This window comes from Cotesia typhae, unplaced genomic scaffold (assembly GCF_013202065.1).
Source record: "Cotesia typhae breed Kobodo isofemale line unplaced genomic scaffold, CoteBio_Ctyphae contig_5, whole genome shotgun sequence".
Classification (NCBI taxonomy): domain Eukaryota; kingdom Metazoa; phylum Arthropoda; class Insecta; order Hymenoptera; family Braconidae; genus Cotesia; species Cotesia typhae.
The window spans coordinates 11,729,920-11,752,410 of NW_027423757.1; the positions used below are offsets into that span (position 1 = coordinate 11,729,920).

At 30.1% G+C, this 22,491-nt stretch overlaps 1 protein-coding gene across 2 annotated transcripts; it reads left to right on the plus strand.

The window, feature by feature from the left end:
* Nucleotides 1–4,690: 4,690 nt before the first annotated feature.
* Nucleotides 4,691–20,918, plus strand: C15 (homeobox protein C15). Of its 2 annotated transcripts, none has more exons than XM_074248885.1 (3): nucleotides 4,691–5,704; nucleotides 13,902–14,130; nucleotides 20,244–20,918. In XM_074248885.1, exons 1-3 carry the CDS (start codon nucleotides 4,975–4,977, stop codon nucleotides 20,479–20,481), a joined length of 1,197 nt encoding a protein of 398 aa, XP_074104986.1. In that variant the 5' UTR covers nucleotides 4,691–4,974; the 3' UTR covers nucleotides 20,482–20,918. The 2 variants fall into 2 exon arrangements, with proteins under 2 accessions (XP_074104986.1, XP_074104987.1); XM_074248886.1 differs by having other exon boundaries at nucleotides 20,247–20,918.
* The last annotated feature ends 1,573 nt before the right edge of the window (nucleotides 20,919–22,491 follow it).

A 22,491-nucleotide genomic window follows, 5' to 3' on the forward strand; every position in this document is an offset into this window, starting at 1 on the left:
ATCTTTAAATAAAAAATAATTTAACAGAAGTGTTTATTATTTATTATTTAAAGTTAAAAGAGTCTAAAGTCTAAAGATTTGTAATATAAGTGAAAGAGTAAATATTTAATCCCTTTAGCAGGGCTAACTCGTCAATTACTGACCAAGAGGCGTCACAAGGGGAGACAAAGACAAGTTTAATTCCCGCGGGCTCTGAATCTTTTCGTTCCATTCGTGAAAGCAAACTTTAAAGTTTCTTTGGTTCGGTAGAACCTAAGAAGCGAAGAACGGTCAACCCGCTTTGCAAAATTCAGAGACAACCAAGTTTAAGTCCTGGAAAACCGATCCACGTATAGCGAGTACATTTGTATCTCGAGGCAAGGGTGGTTGGGGTAAAAAAGAGAAAAAATAAAAAGATTGGGAGCCGCTGCACTTGCTGCATACGAACTGGGATAGGGGCAGCTTGCGGTGTTACCCATGGGTAAAACATTTATTTAGTATCTTGGGATTTTAGAACGGCTTAGTGTAGAAGAAAATATAAAGGATTGTTTTTATATCCAGATAAATATAACTCGGGTTTATGGTCTAGTTTTTTTTATTTATTTATTTATTTTTTTTTCAAGTAAACGTCTTTATTACTTACGTTGTAATTATTACTTTTTTTTTTTTTTTATCAATATTTATATAAATTTAACAAAAATACGTGAAAATAATTTTATTTTAAAATCTCAACTAGTTTAAAGTCACTAGAACAATTAAGTTTATAGTTGTAGTATCTCAAAGTCAAAAATTGAAGATAAGTAAATTTTGTAAAAATCTTTGAACAAAAAATTTGATTCCAAATGAAAAAAAAAAAAAAACAGGATGAAAATGAGGTATTAAATTATAGATTAAAGGGAACATATTAGTCCATCCCACTCGAAGCGAAGAATTTTTTAATTTCCCCAAGTGCCTTTTGAGCTGACGTAGCAACATATTAGAGAGAATAACACATTACACATAATATTATACGCTGAGTGAACCAAGGTTAAAATGCATCGCTCGTAATGACCGCTTGGAAGCAAACTGACTATCTACCATGTTTAGACTCCTTATTATTGCTATTGCTCGTGTAATTTTTTTTTTAGTCCGTAGTTTTAAATGAAAAAATAATTAATTCGCTTGTAAATGGGTACCGATCTGGACGATCACAATTGAGATAATATCGGAGTAGCTTAGCAATACGTATGTGAAAAATAGAATAATGATGTCCCTGGAACAGGAAGGGATGGGGAGTGATAGAGGCAGAACGATATTATATTTAATCGGCAGGACAATCACCTGTAACTGAGACTCGTGGCATCCATCACTTATTCCCACTCCCCTTGGCGCATGGTGGATGGTGGTGGGTCTTGATCAGCGGGTGAAAAACGCCGGCCAATTGATCTGCGACCCCTCGATTAAATTTCACAACAACCCAATCGCCCGTTCTGTAGCTGTGTGTACATACAGAAAAATACTGGGCGGTTTGGGAACAACAAAGCTGAAGTAAGTGCAGGGGAGCTTTGATGCACTGCTCACACGGTCTATCAACTCTCTGGGGCACATAATTGCTCTGGGGAATTATCTCGTTACAATATATCTACAATACTGTTCTGCACTTTGCTATATTTATATACATTGAACTTACGTTAAAGCAATGAGGTGTCGTGCAGTCAACTGCTATTCATGACAAATAATTCACGTCTGCTATTTCGAAATTATTAAGCCCAATGACAATATTCACTTTACTAACACGGGTAGATCTACACTTTTTAATTCCGCTTATGCATTTTTAATCAACTGATAGAAGATTTTGTAACGCCTGTCAAAAGGTTAAAAACGTTTTTATTCATGGTGTTTTTGGTTTTTTTTTTTATTTGGCAGTAAGAGGACTCTTTTATTTATAATTATTATTATTTTAGAATTTCTTAAACCAAGAAAATTAACTAGAAAGATCAAAATTGAAAAAAAAATTTACTATGTTCAAAAAATAAATTTTTTAATCAATTTTATTTGATTCAAGACAGTGAGAATCTTCAAAATTATTTTCTTGATTCAAAAATTTATCAGTTAATTTTTTTTTCAGGATAATTTGTCTTAAAGCAAAAAAAAAAAAACAATTTCTTCGCTTAAAAAAATTACTTTAAATAATTATCGTCTTCATAAATATTTTTTTTGTAGATTTTTTTCCTTTAATAATTATTAATTAATTTAAAAAAAATTTTAACCCAAAAAAATAATTATGAAGAATTAAATAATTTTAAATTAAGAATAAAAATTATTGAAAATTTTTCAGAATTATTTTTTGTTCAAAAAATTGGTCAAATTGATTGAAATAATGTTTATTTACTTCAAGTGAAGCTATTTGCTTAATAAATTCAAAGCTTGATATTTTTTTTTTACTAATGAGTCAAGAATTTTTTTATATTAATAAAAAATAGTAAAAATAAAAATTTCCTTATCTGTATGTATATACCGAGTCTGTCTGCATTTCTCGGCTCTCCATCCCCGAGTCCCCTCAAAATCTCTCTTGACAAATATAGGTATTCCTCGAATATTTGGCGGGTCTCCTCGACATGTGCGAACGTATCTGGAAGCAGAAGAAGAGCGAAGGACGGATAACTCTTTCCGAGGTCGACTTTGGGATCGGGGTGGCTCGTGAATAATTCCTTGACTGGTGAAAACGCCTAAGTGACGCGGGGATTCCTGACACCTAAATTGATTCTCGATCGGGGTCGTAAACCAAATTCAACCATGCGGGGACAATTTCCTTGCATTATTCCTATCAAAGACTTTAAGAGTAAAGAGTGAAGACCCGAATCGGGTTATTTCTCCTTTAAAATTCTAGTCGACTACCGTCACCGAATTCGGCGTCGCCCGACCGCCTTATTGTTAGTAACAGACTTACAGACTTACAGACTTCCCGCCGCTTACACCCCATTCCGCGTCCTTCAATCTCTTTCATAAATTATTCTCCCTCATAAGTCACAGTCGTATGTTTAAACTTTGTTTTATTTCCGTACTGTTACTCGATCACGCTCAGCGTACTTGCGGGCTGTTTTTGCGCGCGACGGCCATCTTCTCGTGCGCCTGCCGCGTCAACAAGATGGCGGTCGGTCGGAATTTCGGTGTTTTGAAGGTGGCAATCTGTTCCTAGCGACAAATTTTTGAATTGGGGACACTTTACAGAACAACAAATGAATAAATTCTCGTCAAAATCCACGTCAAAGTTTTTAGACCCGAAAAATAAATTTTTTTTCGTATAATAATGTAATTTAAATATTCTTGGAAAGATTTGAGGTATATAATACACAAAATGGTAATTATTTTAAAGTGAAAGGTGGATAAAAAAATAATTGAGCTCACCAACGAGAAACGTAAAGGGAATAGGGGGCCAAAAAGAATAAGAAGAAACATACAAAGTGAGCATATCACTGCCGGAGTAATTTGGTATGTTTAACACTCGAACAAATAAATTTCCACTCACGCTCCTCTAATTAAGTAACACAAACTTGTCCATCGGTTTAAGTTACTCTCCGTGATGTACAAGCGACAATAAGACTTAGATAATTCACCGAGAGTGAGTGAAAGACCAGAGCAAGAAGAAATAAGAGAGGAAGCAGCAAAAAATCTTACCGAGGCAGCAAGAGGAAAGAAGACAAGCGAGAGGAAACTAGATGAAGATGAAAAATAAACCGAAAAAAGTGAGGAATAACAGAGCCAATAAATAATAAAAGGAAAACAGGCAATATTCTCCTCAAATGTTAAATAGGTATCAATTTGATTTCAGCCAATCGGCTGGAGCCGGGGCGTGTCTTCGTCGTCTGTGATTGGTTGGGAAAACCGCGGGGGCGTGGCCTTGGTCTCGCGGGCCACTCGATTACGAGGAATGGAACCGGGCTAGAAGGGATAACCACCTGGTATCACCTGAGTTCTTCCGAAGCTGTCAGACTGTCGAGGGTCTTCACTCCACCACGACTTTCCGAGCATACCGGTTCACTAACGATTTCTCCGTGATTTGTTTTTTTGTTGTTAGTATAGTATTCTTCTTCTTCTTCTTCTTCTTCTTCTTCTTCTTCTTCTTCTTCTTCTTCTTCTTCTTCCTCTTCTTCTTCCTCTTTTTGCGCTTCCTCTTCTTGTGATTATTCTTCTTCTTCTTCTTGCTCGGAGCCGTTCACGCAACAAGTTTGTTCGGGTAGTGAGGTGATTAATTGCTAAACAATAAATATATATAACATCTGATTATACAAGTGTATTATCTTGTTATCAAAGTGATTGTAATTAACAGCAATTCTTATCATTCTTGATTGAGCGTTAACTTGATGTTAATTATACCGACTTTTAATGGACTGCAGTGACTGTTGTGGATATTTTAGTGGTCATTTATAAAACTTGAAGAATTATTGAATTGATTTGGACTTTAGATTCAATATTAATTATTGAAGTATTGAAAATTATCAACTGTTGATTTATTAATGTGGATTTATGAACATTTTTTCTTTAAGTAATTTTAAAATTTTGAAGAATTTAAATTGTCGAAGATATACATTAATTATGTGTACTTCTTTTTTGTAAGTAAAGTGATTAAAAATTTTGAAAATAAATTAATAATTTATCAAAAGAATAAACTAATTTTTGGGTAAAAATTTCATCCAACAAGGAAGAAATGGAAGAACATATACTTCTTAAACGACGCTTCGTGAAAGTTTACAACCCATAAAATGTTGAGGCGAGAAACCGAAGAAGATAACCGGCGGTGTAAAAATCTAAAAATTGCCAATGATTGTGCTCGGTAATTTGAAAAAAACAATTATGCAAGAATTATACTGGCTTTGAGATCTCAAGTCCCGCAAAAGTAGAATTATTTAAATATTTAAACGAATACTTTGGTGTAAATGTGCAATATGTTAACAATCTGTAAGAGTATTATGTAAAAGAGTGATAAAATATTAACTGTAAGTGAAACTAAAGAAAATGTCCGACCACGGGGACACGGACATCGACCCCTCCGAAGAAATAAACGTCGACGAGCTGGACTCGAGGAGTTGCAGCCCGAGAAACTACGAGACTAGCGACGACAGGCATATCAATGACGCCCCGTCGGAATGTTCGACGTCGCCGCCCTCGCCAGGGAACACAAAGACCCTGGTCGGGGAGTCGTCTTCGAGGAACCACCCGTTCAGTATAAGTCGTCTTCTGGGAGAGAGCAACGGAAGGGAGATCAGTGGGAAGAGTCCTGGCTCGGACCCGGAGAGCGACAAGGAGAGGCGCTGGGTCTGGGACGACGGCAACAGGAACAACGGGAACCTCGAGGACGTCAAAAGGCTCTGGGGCGGAGACCTCGAGGAGAAGATGTCCGAGAAGGACGACGATGACACTGGAAGCACGCCCGAGATGCACGCCGGGTCTTCGGTTTATCCTGCTGATCTCTTGACGCCGCTCAGACTCTTTCCCGGGGGCTCTGGGCTTATCTACACTGGCGGAAGTGTGATAAGGGTCCCAGCGCATAGACCTCCTGGACCCTCTGGTCCGCACTCGTCTGTTCTTCCGTCCCAGTCGCTCATTCCGCCCTGGAGTCTTCAGGCTCTTCAGCATAGTCAGCAGCAAGCCGCCGCCGCCGCGGGGTTGCATAGGGCTAATATCCTCGCAAATCTTGCTGCTCATCCTCTTCAAGCTCATTCTCATCTTAAGGACCGGCTGGCAGGTAAAACTTCTTTTTTTTTATTAGTAAAAATTAGAAGATATCTTTTATGGTTTGTATAAATAAAAAAAATTCACTAGTTTTACCACGTTGAAAAAAAAAACAGTCTTGGTTTGAAAATTCTTACTTGAAATTGAAGCTCATTTGGATTTTATTAAAATAATTGATAATTTAGTAAGGTTTTTTGAACATTTTTAAATCAATTTAATTTTTTAAAAATATTTTTTAAAAAAGTGTCATAACTCTTAAAGCATAAAATGCAATTTTATTTTAAATCAATTTTTAAAAAGCTTATTCAAGTTAACTTTGCACAGAAAAAAAATTTTCTTGCACCGAAAAAATTTTAAGGAAGGCAAAAATTATTTTGGAGCAAGAAGAAATTTTCTTGACTCAAAAAACTTTGACTTTATCCAAGAAATTTTCAATCTTCTCTTAATATTTTTTTGAGCCAAGAAAATTTATCCTCCAGTCAAGAATTTATTTTTTTTTCAATGTGAATTTATTAATCTAAATTTTGTTAAAATTTTTCAATATTTTATCATAAAAAATTCAATTCCTTTTCTTTTTGGTAAAATTTCAATTAATTAGCTAGTTACCACAAATATTGATCAAAAGTTTGTTTTTTCCTTCAAAAAAGAACAATTTGATATTTTCAAAAAATTTTAAGAAGGTTTAAATTAAGTATATGATCTAAAGTTTAATAAATGAAATTAAAATATCATCACAAAATGCTACAAAGAAATAATTTGATGATTATTCTTTTCATCAATATATTTTTCAATTGATATTTGAAAAACCTACTTTCTGCCAAAAATTATGAAGAAATTAAATTGTCCTCTGTAAAATTTACCGAAATTTAGTCAAGAATTGTTTTTTTCTCAAAAGAAAAACAATTTTCTCAAAATTTCAAGGTGTCGTAACCCCTGAGCGTAATTACTCTTCGAAATGCAACAAAGTGCGTTAGCATTTCATAAGAAATATTTAACGAAACAAAAAATAAATATTTCTCCAGCAGGTAATCTAAAATTTGAACATGCATATGTATACAAACAGGTCCGATAACAAATATACGAATAAGACGAACAAAAACAAAGCAAAACTAAAATAAAGGTTTAGTTTGCACATATGTAGATGTGTGTATGTGCATAAAAAGATCCATGTAATATATATATATATATATATATTTGTGTGGCACGGCAGATGCCTCCGGCCGGGGATAACCGGGTACCGGGAAGTTTAAAAAAAAAAAAAAAAAAAAAAAATAATAATAATAATAATAATAATAATAATAATAATAATAATAATAAAACAAAAAGGCATCGCGTGACCAAAACCTGAAACATCAGAAAAAAGTATAAGCAGAGAATCATCCATACTGCAACTGCTCTCTCTACATAATACCAATACCAAGATGAAAAGATGAAATGCCTGATGGATGCCGACTAAAAACTAAATGCAAAACCTCATTCTTATTTTTCTCATGAGTATTCTCATTCCCATTCGTAAATACTCCTGTTAAATTTAATTGTATGTGTCTTTTAGTTATTCCCTTTTACCTTAGTGTTTCTCTTTCTGTTTCTTCTTCCTTTCTTCATCCACAAGAATCATCGAACAACTAACTCTAAATAAGCCCGATCCTAAAACAGAACCAAACACGTAAAAAAAGATAATCACAATAACAGTGGTTTGAATTTACAGCCCCGATTTGAGAAATTGTTTAATGCATTTAATGCATACTCACCAAGTGTCGATTTCTGCGTGCAATTCTCCGCGTTATATTGTTATTATCCTCCGAAGACCATATGAAGAAAATGAATAATTTAATGTGCTAAGGAAAACTGCGCGTGTGAAATTCACTGCGTAAACGCACTGCATATTTTTCATTTCATGTTATATTAATCATAATATATAAACATAAACGGAATGAGTCTTTAAATAAGACGCCTTTATTGTGCCTGTGCCGGCTCTTGATGTTGAAAGTATTATATCCAGTTTGTGAGATGTGTGCGTGTAGTGTGTTCGGTGTATTACGGTAGTCGCACACCCGGGAACTTTAATTATATAGTTGCTACTACAAACTAATCATTTATCTCATGTATAGTCCGTTGGATTTTATCGATCAAATCTCTCTTGGCTCTCAGTTTTTATTCCTCTAATCAGTTTTGCTGTTTTTTTTTTTTTAACGTTTAATTAGACGATACTGATAGAGAAAGAATTTTTAGATCGAAGGACTTTTTTATTCGTGCCTAATAAACCTATTTGGTTACGGCTTTTGATTAGATACTTTTGTCATTAATTTATTTAAGTGGTGCATCAAAATTTCAATGCAAAATTTTAAAAATTATTTCAATTAATTTTTTTTTTTTTAACTTAAATTAAATGTTAGAAACTGGGATTTTTTACAATTTTGTCATAAAAGTAAAACTTTTGATTTGATAAATGTGAAAAAAATTTTACACACCTCAAAAAGTTCAATTTTAAATAAAAAAAAAAAATCGAGTATGACATAAAAAACTAAAAATCCCAATAAAATTGTCTGTAAACAAAATTATTACGCGATAAATAGTTTATTGAGCGCGTGTGAAACAGCAGCTGTAAATAAACTATTCAGAAGTTAGGTGTGTAATATATTGGCAGAGAGAGCATAATTGCCGATGGTTAATCGGGTTATTTTGTCATCAACATCAACTAAATTCGCGAGTGCGACTGAAACTATATAATACCTATGTCCTATATTATTCGGGTGGTTGCTGACGAGCGAAGTTTCGATGGGATGGGGTGTAATCAATTTCAGTGTGATTATAATTCTGGGCAGCAATGAGGCGGGTGTTGACTGATGACATTAGCGTCCTCAGTTTTTGATTTCAGTTATATTATATTACGAGAAGTTGGCAACAGTGAAAGTGCGCGCGCATCTATCATCACTTTCGGGGAATTAGCTCTTCTCATATCCACATAAGTTATACAATGCTAACATACACGTACAATTCACGTAAAAGTACAGACCTACGTCATAGATAACTATCATTATCATTATCGTAGCATGTAAAGTATATAAAGGGCGAAAATAAACGCGAACGATGCAAGAAAGACAGGTACATTATTAATCGAAGTGAGTTTAATTTTGGTGCAGTTCATCAGCCGAGTAAGAGTTCGTTGGCAGAATTATCCATTGCATAAATTCGGTGATATGTTAAAATATTGATACATATCCATAAATCGGTCGGCTCCAACCGAAAATCTAAATAAAATAAAAATAAATAAACCGAGAGGAGTTATATCGGTTTTATGTTCATACCATCCAATAAAACGGGGAATGTACATGCAGATCGAACTTTTTTACTGTAAATATACGAGAAATCACTTGACGCCGAAAATGTCCCCGGGGAGGTAACCAATGACCCCGTAAAAGTATTGCCACTCGGTTTTTTTACGATTCGGCATTAAATGAAACCAATTCGGTCTATACTTACCCCTACGGGATCTGCTCTGTCTACATATTATTTGCGATTTTTCCAATCCCTCGAGAAATCGCGGGATTTGCACCGGGATCTGCGGGCAAACGTCACTGCTAATTTAGCTCAAGTCTTTCTGCCGAGTTTCTTCTCCTACGGATATGGAACCGCGATCAATAGTCAATAAATGTGGCCTGGAAAGCGCTATTGCGCTTCGGTGTCAATTTTCTGGTGTAAAAAGCCTCCAAAGATCGTGGATGATGATTTAGAAAAACTTCTACCTCGAAATACAGCTAAAAATGCGAAAAAGCTTCTGCGCATGCGCGAGAGCTGTTCCAAATGTTCCACCGGCTATTCTACGGCTTCTATCAGGAACTTTGACTCGGGGAAAAAAATAATTACCTTCCAAACCATAAAATCTTTGAAAAATAAAACTCTTTTACGAAGAAACATGAACCAATTCTAATAAATACTAATTAAGTGCCTTTGTTGTTTGTAATTGCAGTAATTATTAACTCGTCTCTTGACAATATCGTTTTTCCGCAAAAATACAAGTCAAGTGCCCGTAAAACATCGCAACATCCTGTTTAGTGATTAATACGCAAAGTTCCCATCGGTTAGCCATTTGCAATGTTCTGTTTTTTCAATACCTTTAGAACATTATAATCGCTTACCTGAGGCGTATTGGGCGTGAATAACATGTTGATATTACTTGTTGAAGTTAATGTTAACTCTATGGTTAACAGTTGAATTATATTGTCTGTATAATCTAGAATATAACATAAAGTAACACCGTGGTCTTGGTATGCAATTCGCATTCAGCGAAGCGTGCGCATTGACTCACCTTTTTCTTCGTAGCAAACTATGCGCTTAACAAGTAAAATACAAATGCAATTTAACAAAATACACAGTGTGTACTTGCCTCGTGCAAACTCCATACATCTCCATGCTACAAAGTACAGTAAATTAGACCTTTTTTATAATTTTTTTCGCAGAATCAATAAAGACAGAAAAATACCCACTGAGCGTATTATGTATTGCATACAGCAATAGTAATTGTAGCTCATGCATATGTCTTACGATCCAGATAGGATAAAAATTCAATTTGTGCTTTATGGAGCCTTTAGAAATTACCTATTTGTTGTGTTGGTTGAAAAAATTGGATTTAATATTAATAATAGCGCGCAAAATAATTAATCAATGATAAAAAATTAATATTGTGTCTAAAGTACTGTTACTTTTTTTTTTTTAAACCTTCAATAGTTGCCCTGAAATTTAAATTAAAAAAAAAAAAATCAATGAAATAATTTAAATTGGATTTCCAAAAATAATATTATAAAATAATAATGATAATAATGAATAGAATTGGACAAAATTAGAATGATTTGTCAGTCTGTAACAGAAGAGTAAAAGTGACTGAAAAATAAAGTGGCAATATTTTATCAAGTTATCATTGCGGCTGTTATTGGATATGCGCAACCGAAGTTAATAAAGATAAATAATATAAAGAAATAAAAATAGTGTGCCAGTGGTACAAAAGGAGAAAAATATAAGTTATGAAGTTTACGATATAATACTGTGCCAATGGATCCTCAAGTTAACTCTTAATATAAAAAAAAAAAAAAAAAACAATTTACTTTGAAGGCCACAATCTCCATTACCGTCAGCTGAACGTGAGCCAAGAAATAATGACTTTCGCTTGGGCCCTGTCGCAGCAGCTACTAGTCTACAGATTAACAGGGATTGCGTAATTCAAATCTGCCGACCTGACTCACTTTGTTCAATTGCAGGTAAGGATTCAGCTCACCGCCACCACCGACAAAGGTTATGTCTCAAGCTCACTGGGTCACGAGAATTCCGCGGATCTGGATCGCGGTTTAATCCGCGTTATTATCATGAATGTAACATGTGATGCTGTTAAACCATTTTCAACCATAATAATAACAATAGTAATCATAATTCATAATGGTTGATGGTTAATAAGTGCAGTACTTCATTTTTCTATTACTGAAAGTCATTTCGTTCAAGGATTCGAAATTTAATGTAATGTAAATGTTGTATGTTGTTATTTTATGAATTATGACTTATGATCAAGAAGAAAATCTTTAAGAAAGAGAGAGTATTATGTATTTTGTAATATTACTCACAATTTTAATATAAATCCACAGTATGTATACAAATAATGGTACATTCTGTGGGCCGGCCATTTTGCAGCGTCTGGTCATCTTGTTTTTCAACGGAAAAACCCGGGATATTTCTTCCATAAGTATATTTGCACTACTTATGTGGATTGTAAATATATTGCAGATTGCATTTATTTAAAATTCAATTCCACTGGCAGAATTGCTCCATTTATCTGTCGGTGTAATCTAATATTATATAGTTTTTGTCGGGGAATATCTGAAGAGGAATATACTCACCGGAGTTTGAGTTTATGACATATTTGTCAGGATACGGGTGATGCAACACCAGTCGAGTCGAGTAACATTTACCGAGAGAAATGTGATAAGAAGAATGAGAAAAAAATTAGTTATTTATGCTATTGGATTAACGTTAGTGACATAGATTTTTCGATTGTCAGACTCCCGCATGAGAACTAGATCATTTCTCATTTCTTATTTACCCGATCATTATGAAGTAACATTGTTGGAACTAAAATTACTCTATTTAACCTCAGTTCCATTAAGAAGTAATGTTTTGATACTAAAGTAATGATGAGCAACACTCATAAGTCAGAAAAATCTGTTAACGCCATCTGGTGGGGTTCTATGAGAAGTAATTTAGACTCCGAGTGGTAAGGGAGATTTCTTTTCTTCAAAGTGATGTTTTTTACTCAAAAAAATGACTATTGCAATACAATTCTTGCAGAAAACGGCTTATGATTAAATTTAATTAAAAATATTTGAAGAGTGTAATCACTGAAAATGAAAATACAGTGAATTATTATTATTATTATTATTATTATTATTATTATTATTATTATTATTCACTGTTAACTTAGGCGGACGCAAAAAAAAAACGGTTAGTACTGAAATTGTGTAAAGATCAACAATGAAAGATAGGCGGCAAAATATCGTGTCTCGCATGACGCGGACATACTAATACACGTAATGGTTCCTGTTTTGTGTGCATAAGGCCATTATATCACGAATTTGGATTGCTTAAGTGTCAGTGGTCATGCTATAATCTCATAACAGTCTGCGATTAATCAAATTACGTTTTGTTGGTAAATTTTATTGTATTTGTGTAGAAATATAATATAAATTCAAAATAAGCCCTTTAGAATTAACAAAAAGGGTAATTTTCGCAATTGTTAAAGAAGAAATAACTTGCAAAGTAAATTGTTTGTACTTTTGAACTTGAACAAAAGATCTTGTTTTTATGGAGTTGCACAATGGAAAAGTAAATGTGATAATACAATAATGAAAGCAATGGGCAAGTACGCGATTATCGTTCTGTAATAATAAAGGATGATGGAGTGAAAAGTGACGGTTTTTGCTCAAAAGAGCTAACCGCGGATGAAGAAAAAGTTTGTTGGCGATGTTCAGTTATTTAGTTGGGCTTAAACTTTACTCTGCAAAGTAAAGGAACGGTTAAATGTAAAAGGGTTAATATAAGATGATAGTTATTGCCTTAGCTTCAGTATATTGTGTGTATGTATTGTATATTGTAGGATTTGATTCACCACCACTATCTCAACACGTTGGAAATTGTGATTTCAGCCGCAAATGAAAATGGGAGAAGAAAGAGCCATTCAAAATAAAGATAGATGAAGACAACAACATGGAATAAATCTTCGAGGTTAAATAATAATACGCAAAACTCGTCAAACATCTTGCTGCTGCAATTTACACACTCGTCATTATTATTATCATTATAATATATAATATATATGAAGAATATAACTGTGTTTTCTTTAAAAATAATTATAAATGTGAACACCATCAACTTAAACGTACATCATCAATAGTGGCTTATTTTCATAACTGCAATTTTTAGATTTTTTAAATAATAACACTGTTATTATTTGTGAGATACTTTTTTAATACATCGATGCAATCAACTGTTTTATACCTATGTAATTTTATTTACTTCGCAATTATTCTCGAGTCTTCACTCTTTAATTTGCAAAATTGATTTTTTGAGCGATGAAGAAAATTTATTTGTTATTTTTATTTAGAATTTTTTGGTTTTTTTTAACAGTAAAATTTTTTCTGCTTGCTCTAATTATTTAAAAATATTTTTCAGATAATTTTTAATACAAAAAAATATAAAATCATTTTATTGAAATTTTTTCTAAAGAAGAAAAATTGATAAACTAATTTAATAAAAAAAAAAAAAAAAAAAAAAAAAAATTATTTATGACTTTTATAATTATTTAGAAAAAAAAATTTAATTAATTTTTGATCTTGACACCTTTTTCCGTAACTTCATAAAATACAAGACAAACAAATTAAATCAATTTGTTAATAATTTCTTTGTTTAGTCATAAATGAAAGAATAAATAAAAAATAATTATTATAAAGTAATTATTGGTATTATTACGAGCGTGTGACTTGTTTCTATATTTACATAAACGGACATATTGCATATTACAATGTAACAGTAAACAGTAGATTTTAAATTAACTATTTAAAGTTTAAAATAATGCTGCACATGTTTCTCTTGAAAATTAAAATACCTCATCATAATTATTTTACTTTTATAAAAATAATAATATGTTAAATAATTTATTTAAATTTCAGTGGCGGGAACTTTTCCGAGGCGAATTGGTCATCCTTATCAAAATCGAACGCCACCGAAAAGAAAGAAACCGAGGACAAGTTTCACGAGGCTACAGATTGCCGAGCTGGAGAAACGTTTTCACAAGCAAAAGTATTTAGCTTCTGCGGAACGCGCGGCCCTCGCAAAGTCACTTAAAATGACGGACGCTCAGGTGAAGACGTGGTTTCAAAATAGGAGGACTAAGTGGAGGTAATCAGCTAATTACTCTCTTTATTTTGTGTTTTATATTACGGAGTTGACAATTTTATGGCATATTATTTTCTTAAAACAACGACAATAATAATAATTGATAATTAAGCCGCTTATCAATGATAAAAAAAAATGATACTAAAGTTAGCGGTCAACTTTCAATATAAAAAATTTTTTTTTAAAATTAATTACAATCAAAGAATTTAATTAAAAATTTTCACTTTTTATTTTTATTAATTTTCACATGTGAAACTTTTTAATTAATTTTTTTTTTTTTTTTTTTAATAATTTAATTGCTATAAAAAAATTATAAAAAAATTCATATTGTGTCTAAAAGACACAAGACACAAAAAAATTGATAAAAATAATTTTTTTATCTTCAATATTTAACCCGTAATTTAATTTTCAAATAAAAAAACTCGAATAATTGATATTAAATTTTTTTAATAAATTATTGTTAAAAATTAATTAATATTGTGGCTTAAAGACGCAAGATACAATAAAATTGATGAGGATTTTTTTTTCTAAGAAATTTAATTAATTAGTATTCTTATTATTTTTTCATATCTTCAATTTTTAACCGGGAATTTTAATTTAAAACAAAAAAAAATTATAATAAAATTTTTTAAATATAAATTATCATCAATATAATGAAGAAAATTTTGTCTCAAGGGTATTTATATGATAAAATGGGTTTTTTAAGTAAAATTAAGTATCATTGGAAAGGTCTTGACCTGATTTTGACCCTTTACAAGGTTTTATATGCCTTTCAGCAATATTCAATTTATTACGAGAATTTAAAATATTTTTTTTTTTGTTAATCAATTTTTAAGAGAAATAATCAATAATTTTTTTGTTTTATAAATTTGTCCATTAAATAATTGTTAATTTGTTCTAAAATAGCAATATTACCTTCAAAATTTAACTATAAATCTTTTAACTAAATTTATTTTTTATTAATAATTCGTAAATCTCAAAATTGACTACTTATAATCATTATCAATTCAAATAAATTGTTTTTCCATTAATTTAAGTAGACATACTTTGAATTTGATGAACGCGACGGACAAGCAAATGTAAATATTATGAAAATTTGTTTGGTAATATATTTTGAAGGTAAAAAAAACCAGTTTTTAGAAATAAGTGTCGTTAGTGTAGGTCGATTGGTCGTAGTTATTTAAATACACAAGTATAAGTATAAGTATTTGAGAAAAAAAATATCCACGAGCTTCTTTTGAAGATAAGCCTGAAGAAAAACACGTAATTTAGATAAAAAGTAAAGTCTCTTGTATCATCTGTATACCCGGCGTATCAAGGGGCGTGTCCACCTGATGAGACGGCCAAATTTAGCTTCCGATACTCGATATAATACTTTGCCGAAGATATATTAGTGGTACACTCTTAAATACTAAATTTAAAAGCGTTTTCAACAGACCACCAACAATCGCCTCTTTTACGGTACACATACTTAATTTTATCTAATACCAATACTGTCTCATATCTTTTTATATGGTGGCGTCGACTCCGTGGTAACACATGTCTACTCCTAATAAATACACCTCGATAATTGTTCATTTCGTTTCATATTCACTAATTGCCTTTAAATGCTTTTTCAAATCTTAGATAAATTGTTGGATCAATTTTTTTTTTTTTTTTTTTTTTTTTTTAATGGATCAAATTTTAATAGTCTTGTTTTTATTTTATGTTTTTTGATTACCTTGGAAAGAAAAATGATTCATTTTTTTACATTAAAATATATTACGTCGGAAATTTAAATGATTCACTAAGAATATTTTCTATACTTTTAAAGAATTTATGATAAATTTTTTTTTTTGAAGTCAAAATTAAATTTTTATTCTTAATTTAATTATACTATTGATGGAAAATTTTTTTATAGTTGAATTATAATAAGCACTCTATTGAAAAAATTTATTAGCTCGTAATTGATAATGAAAATTAAATTTTTTTCAAATACAATTTATTAATTTATTTAGTTTTAATTTTTAATAAACATTTTTTAATTTTTATTAATAGTTGTTTGATATTAATTAAAAAATGACTTTGTATCTTGTGAACTATTGACATTTTTAAAGATCTAAGCTCATCCCGACATTACATTCATCGAGACTTTTTATTTGAGTACCCACATCAATTTTTCATATATTTATATATGATATATGTATATATGTATATATAAAAAATATATGAAAATGCATGTGGGTACTCAAATGAAAGCACTTGATGAGTGTAACATCAGGATGAGCTTATACCTTAAAAAATGTCAATATTTAAGAAAGTACAGACAAAAATAATTATTTTAAATAAGAAAATTAACAAAAAAAATCAAAACAATTTTTTTTTGCTCTTATTAAAATATTTTTATAAAATTAATTCCCAATAAAATTACAACAACAATTATTCCGATGATTGTAAATTTAAAAAAAAATTCATAAAAAATAAATAGAGGACAAAAAAAATAAAATAGAGTTCGAAGTGATTCAAATGTTGAGAAAGTTTGAACGGTAAATGTTTGACAGTTTAAAAGCTAAGAAGAGCTGGCGTAGGTTATTCGCGATAGACCCGCGGAGCTTGGGCTTACCCGCAAAGTCTCAACAGTGAATATAAGAGCGGGGGAGGCTGAGGGAGATGGAGATGCGAAGGGAGAGCCACGAGGGAGTGGAACTGCGACAGGGGATCGGGGAGATACCAGAGACTACATAATGTACGGGACCGGGCCAAGCTGTTAGGTATCTGAATTATTGAGACCAAGTTATCTCGTCCGTGCCTACGGTCATCTCGTTATTTATCACTACGCTCCTATGCATACAGTTGCCGTCGCTCCTTTCGTACAACCCACTGAACAAACTTTCCTTTTCCTACTCTGCTATTATCACTGAGTATCTTTATCGATTATTATTAATATATCAAACATTCAAAAATATATAGCAATTTTTATTTTTAGTTAAAAAAAATTTCCAATAAAGAATTTTTTTTTTTTTTTTTTTTTTTTATGAAAAAATTTATTGAGCAGAAAAACAATTTTCTAGCTTTGAGAAAAATTTTATTTAGCTCAAGACTTTTTTGATTTTTTTTTTTTTTTTTTTTTGGTTAAATTAAGTTAGACTTTTTTTAGGTAGTATTAAAAATAATTAAAATAAATAAAATTTTTTATTTTTAATCTAGCTAATTAAAAAAAATTTAATTTTGGGTTTTATATAATTTTATATACTTTTAGATCAATAATTATTGGTCAAAAAATATGTTAATAATTAATTATTAATTAATAAAATACTAAGTGGGATATTAATCTATGTAACGCTTGAAAATATTGCCAATTTTCTTAGCTAAAATAATATTTGATAAATATAAATAAAAATAATTTCATCTCCAGGATAATAATTGTAAAGAATAAGTAATTGTCTATTAAATAATTAGAACAAATTGGTAGTAGAAAATCTGGAACAAAAATAAGTAGGATCTCAAAAATAAAAAAGAATTATTTGGCTGTATACTTCTTTTGCGCAATAAATGTAGTCTATAATATTAAAGGTTTAGTTGCAGAGAGACGAAGTTAAAATTTTCTAAGAAAGACGGGAATTGGCGTTAACGCGTACATTGGTTTCAATTTTGTTTCGACGCGATAATCGTCGCTCCGTATACATATATATATATATATATATATATATATATATATATATATATATATATATATATATATAAATACAGATGTATATGTTTCTGTAAACCGCAAAAATTAGAAAATAAAAAAATAGCCGGGACACGCGATGATCGTAAAAAACAAGCGGAGAGTGTAGAACTAAGTTAAATTACAGGAAGATGTCTCTTGGTAAGGTTGGTGTAAGGTATAGCGAGCGCCGGCGCACACACTGAACTCTTTGCGTAGCGATTTACCGATTAGTTGTTTTTATAACTGTCCTTTGAGCAACTAACATGACCTGAGCCAGCAAAGTACGATTTTAAAACACACCCTGATTATAGACATTAATTTAAACTAATTCGAAGTAGAAGTTTACTCGCACGATCTTCTTAACTTCGGAGTTTAGTTTCGGAGATTAAAAAAATCCATTTCAACTCCGCTTTTCTCACGATACATTTATTTTATATTATATATTGTATATAACTTTCTAAATTTTTTTTACATAAGATTTTTGTGTCTTCATTTCGGCTAGTTAAAGATTTTTTGCTTCCCTTTTATTGCTGATTACTTATATGTAATTAATCAATTGATTCGTAGAGTAGGTACAGGAAGTTTTTAGTTAAACACATCATTATATTTATTTGACGAAATCATTTCACTAATTTAAAAAAATATTGTTGAGGAATTTTTTTAGATTTCAAATTATTAAAATTAAATTTTAAGAAAAAAAAAAATTTTTTTTTTTTTATATTTAATTTATCAAAAATTTAATATTTTAAAAGGAAATTGTCCCAGTAAAAAATTCTTAATATTTTTAATTATCATTTGATTAAAAAAATTAATTAAATGCGAAGAATAATAATTTTTTATTTCTTCTTTCGATAAAAATTTTTTCTTCTAAAATTTTAGTCAATCTATATTATTAAAATTTTTCTCTTAAATCAATTTTTTTTTTTTTTTTTTTCAGTGTTCTTATTATTGTTATTATTATTGGTAAAAAATTGGAGCATTGATTTAATGTCAAAATTATTGTTTTACAGCTACTGGAATAAAATTTTTTATACTGCAACATTCCAACTTTTTGCGCTGGAAAATAAATTACGTTATTGATTCTAATAAATATTTATGACTCATTAGTGAGAATAAGAGTTAAATTATTGATATTATTAAAAGCATGCAAAGACCGAGTGGTAACCCAAAAAGGATAAACGTTACAAAGTATAAATGTAATTACAGTACATAGTATAGAACTTGCATCCGAGTTTCAAGTTCGGAATAGTATAAAAAAAAAAGATCCAGTATAGTAAAAGTAATAAATAACATAATAAACAATATAATAATCCGATGATATTTATATTAATGACACGAAAAAGAACCAGTTTATATAATGATTAGTCTCGGAAAACGAGAAAATTAGTTTAAAGGATCGTAGATCGCCGTAGATAGAATCTAATTACTCGAACGCCGGACAAAAAGCCCGAGAAAACTGAATATTTGTTCCTGTTAACTTTAATTTTTTTATCCAGCCCCCACTGTTATTTTCACTGACAACATTGTAGTAACGTATATTTACGTAATTATCTCCATATTAAATAATCCCACAAAAAATCTGTTTTTCCTTTTACAATAATGACATTTAGATACTATCTTATAATTAACTTCATTGCCACCTGCATTAGACAGTTACATCTACATTATATTTTATTACTTCAATACTATGTTTTTTACACCCGTTTAATTACAACGTGAGAAGTAATCAAATTTTTATTACGTTATTGTTTGATAAAAACAATTCTTATTATTATTTTTATAATACTTTTGGGAATCCAATCTTATTTATATTATCACTTACATAATTGATTTTTTTTTTTTTAAATTTAAATTACAGATTAAATATTGAAGATATAAAAAAATTATTTTTTATGAAAAATTGAATTTTATTGTATTTTACGTATTTTAGACGCAATATCAATTTTTAATTTTTATTAAATTGCTCTGTACTTTCTTAAATATTGACATTTTTTAAAATATAAGCTCATCCTTATATTATATTCATCAAGAACTTTCATTTGAGTACCCACATACATTTTTGATATATTTTTCATATATATATATATATATATATATATATATATATATATATATATATATATATATATATATATATATATATATAAATATATAAAATATATGAAAAATTGATGTGGGTATTCAAATGAAAGGTCTCGATGAGTGTAACATCGGGATGAGCTTATATCTTCAAAAATATCATTAGTTGACAAGATAGCAATAGGTCAGTTCTTAATTATTGACATTTTTAAATTTATTATATAAAAATATTAATTTTTTATCATTGATAATTGGCTTACTAATCAATTTAAAAATTTTTTACAGTTATTACTATCATTATTTTTTTTTTTAATTGATATTATTAATGTATAAAAATTTGTTACAGAAGGCAAACAGCCGAGGAACGAGAAGCCGAAAGACAAGCTGCAAACAGATTGATGCTTTCCTTGCAAGCCGAAGCTTTAGGGAAAGTCGGGTACCCTACGGGTATGCCCAGCCACTCTTCAGGAGCTCAGGTGACTAACCTGGAGGGTCAAACTGGGACATCCTCCCTCGGCCACTCCGTAACTCAGTGGGTTTCGCCTTACGGACCCTCTCAGCCCCTCACTGAGCCAATTTGTTAATTTATTCCTTAAAAATCATCTTAATAATTATTATTGAACATATATATAGATATATAATAATATAAATATAAATATAAATAATTGATAAGGCCGCATATCTTTTTATAATCATAATTAAGAATTATTATTCTAAGTGTACTCTAGAGATATACATGTTATAAATATTATTATTAATTAATGAAATATGTGATGTCTATTACTCTGTACGTGTATATATATACATACATATATTTAAAAACATAAATACTAAAAGACGCGGTAGCACCTGCGAAAAACAAAATAACAAGTACTACTGTGATTATTATTATTATTATTATTCTTTAATTTTATTATTATTATTTTTATTTTATTATTATTTCATTTTTTTTTATAACCAACTCAAAAATTTTACACTTAAAATTTGTGTAAATTTATATGATTAAATATTTTTAATTACTCTTCAATTGAAATCATTGAATTTTTATTTTTTATTTAAATATTTTCTTAGCCATCAGAGATATAGCTAAATTTATAACAACTTTTTTAAAAGAAAATTAAATTTCCTACGAATGTTTCATATCTTCAATATTTAACCCAAAAATTCAATTTTAAATTTCCAAAAAAAAAAAAAAATGTTTTTTGACACTCCAAAAAAAACTAGTTATTGACACTCATTATTTAAATATTATAAAGCATACAATTAATTTCGATTACTCAATTTTATAAATTTTTCATTTATTGTTAATTAAAGAAAAAAAAAATATCATATTAATTTAAACTCGGCATTTAAAAAAAATGCTTTTTTAACCAAAGTTGTTAAGAAAATAGACGCTCGTAAGATGATTTGATGAACTGATACTAACTTTATTTTTTTTTAATAATTAATATTTAATATTTTTCAATTTGTTAATTAATTAGAATTTATTAAAAATTTTTAAAATAGTTATTCTTATTGCAGATAATTAAATATATTTGAAAATAATTCAGGGTGTCAATATTTAGACCACTGTCAATAATTCGTGCTTCTATCTTAATTATTTCGGCTAAAATATCAATGATAAAATAAAATTGATGATTGTTTTGATAGAGAATTAAATTTTTTATCAAAAATAATTTTTTTATGTCACCAATATTTAAATTTAAACCTTTAAAAAAATTTTTTAAATTGTTTAAATGTCAGCAAACTAATTGATAAAAATTAATTAAGAATTTTTTTGGAGTAATAAATGTTAAGTGCGAAAAATTCCATTGGATCTAGTTCAAAACTGATCTAGCTAAAATTTTTTATCAACGTTCCTAAACTAAAAAATAATAACATCCGGCTTAGCGACGTTTTGTTCCACTAATAGTTTTTATTTGCTCGTAACAATTATTTTTATTATTATTATATACTTTCTTCCTACTCCCCGATAATCCTAGAACTCGGTCTCTGTTTGAGCGGCTCCACCGGATGTGGGCACCTTTACTGCCTGTAATTGCAGAGGAGCTACGATCTGGCATCCTTCTTTGCCCAATTATTTGGAGACAAATGTTTAACACAGTACTAGTACCGTGTATTGAGTCGCTCGGAAATTAAATACATTACAGAAGATGCATTGCACTGACAATTAAACGCTATAATTAAAATTTTCAATATTGATTTTATTTTTTTCTCCCTCAATTAAATAAACTCCAATAAAATAAATTCAAAAGTTTAATAATTTATCGCCCGGCGATTTTAATTTAATAGCTAAATATCGATCAGCGGAAGTAGACTAATTTTTGTGTCAAGTTAAAATAGATGGTTTTAATGATCATGGTGAAGATGCAGATGGCGGCTTAATTAACTCGTTTCCCTTTCGAGGATTAATCGAAAAAAAAGAGCCGCATTCGTTGAGATTGTACGGTTTATTTTAATGGATAACTAAAACTCTTGGAAATTTCGGAAATAACTACCGTCGGGTTTTCATCGACAGACTGACGCTCAGACTAACCCTGTAATCTTGCCGGAAATAGCTTCCAAAAAACAGAATCTCCGGTACTGTTATGCTA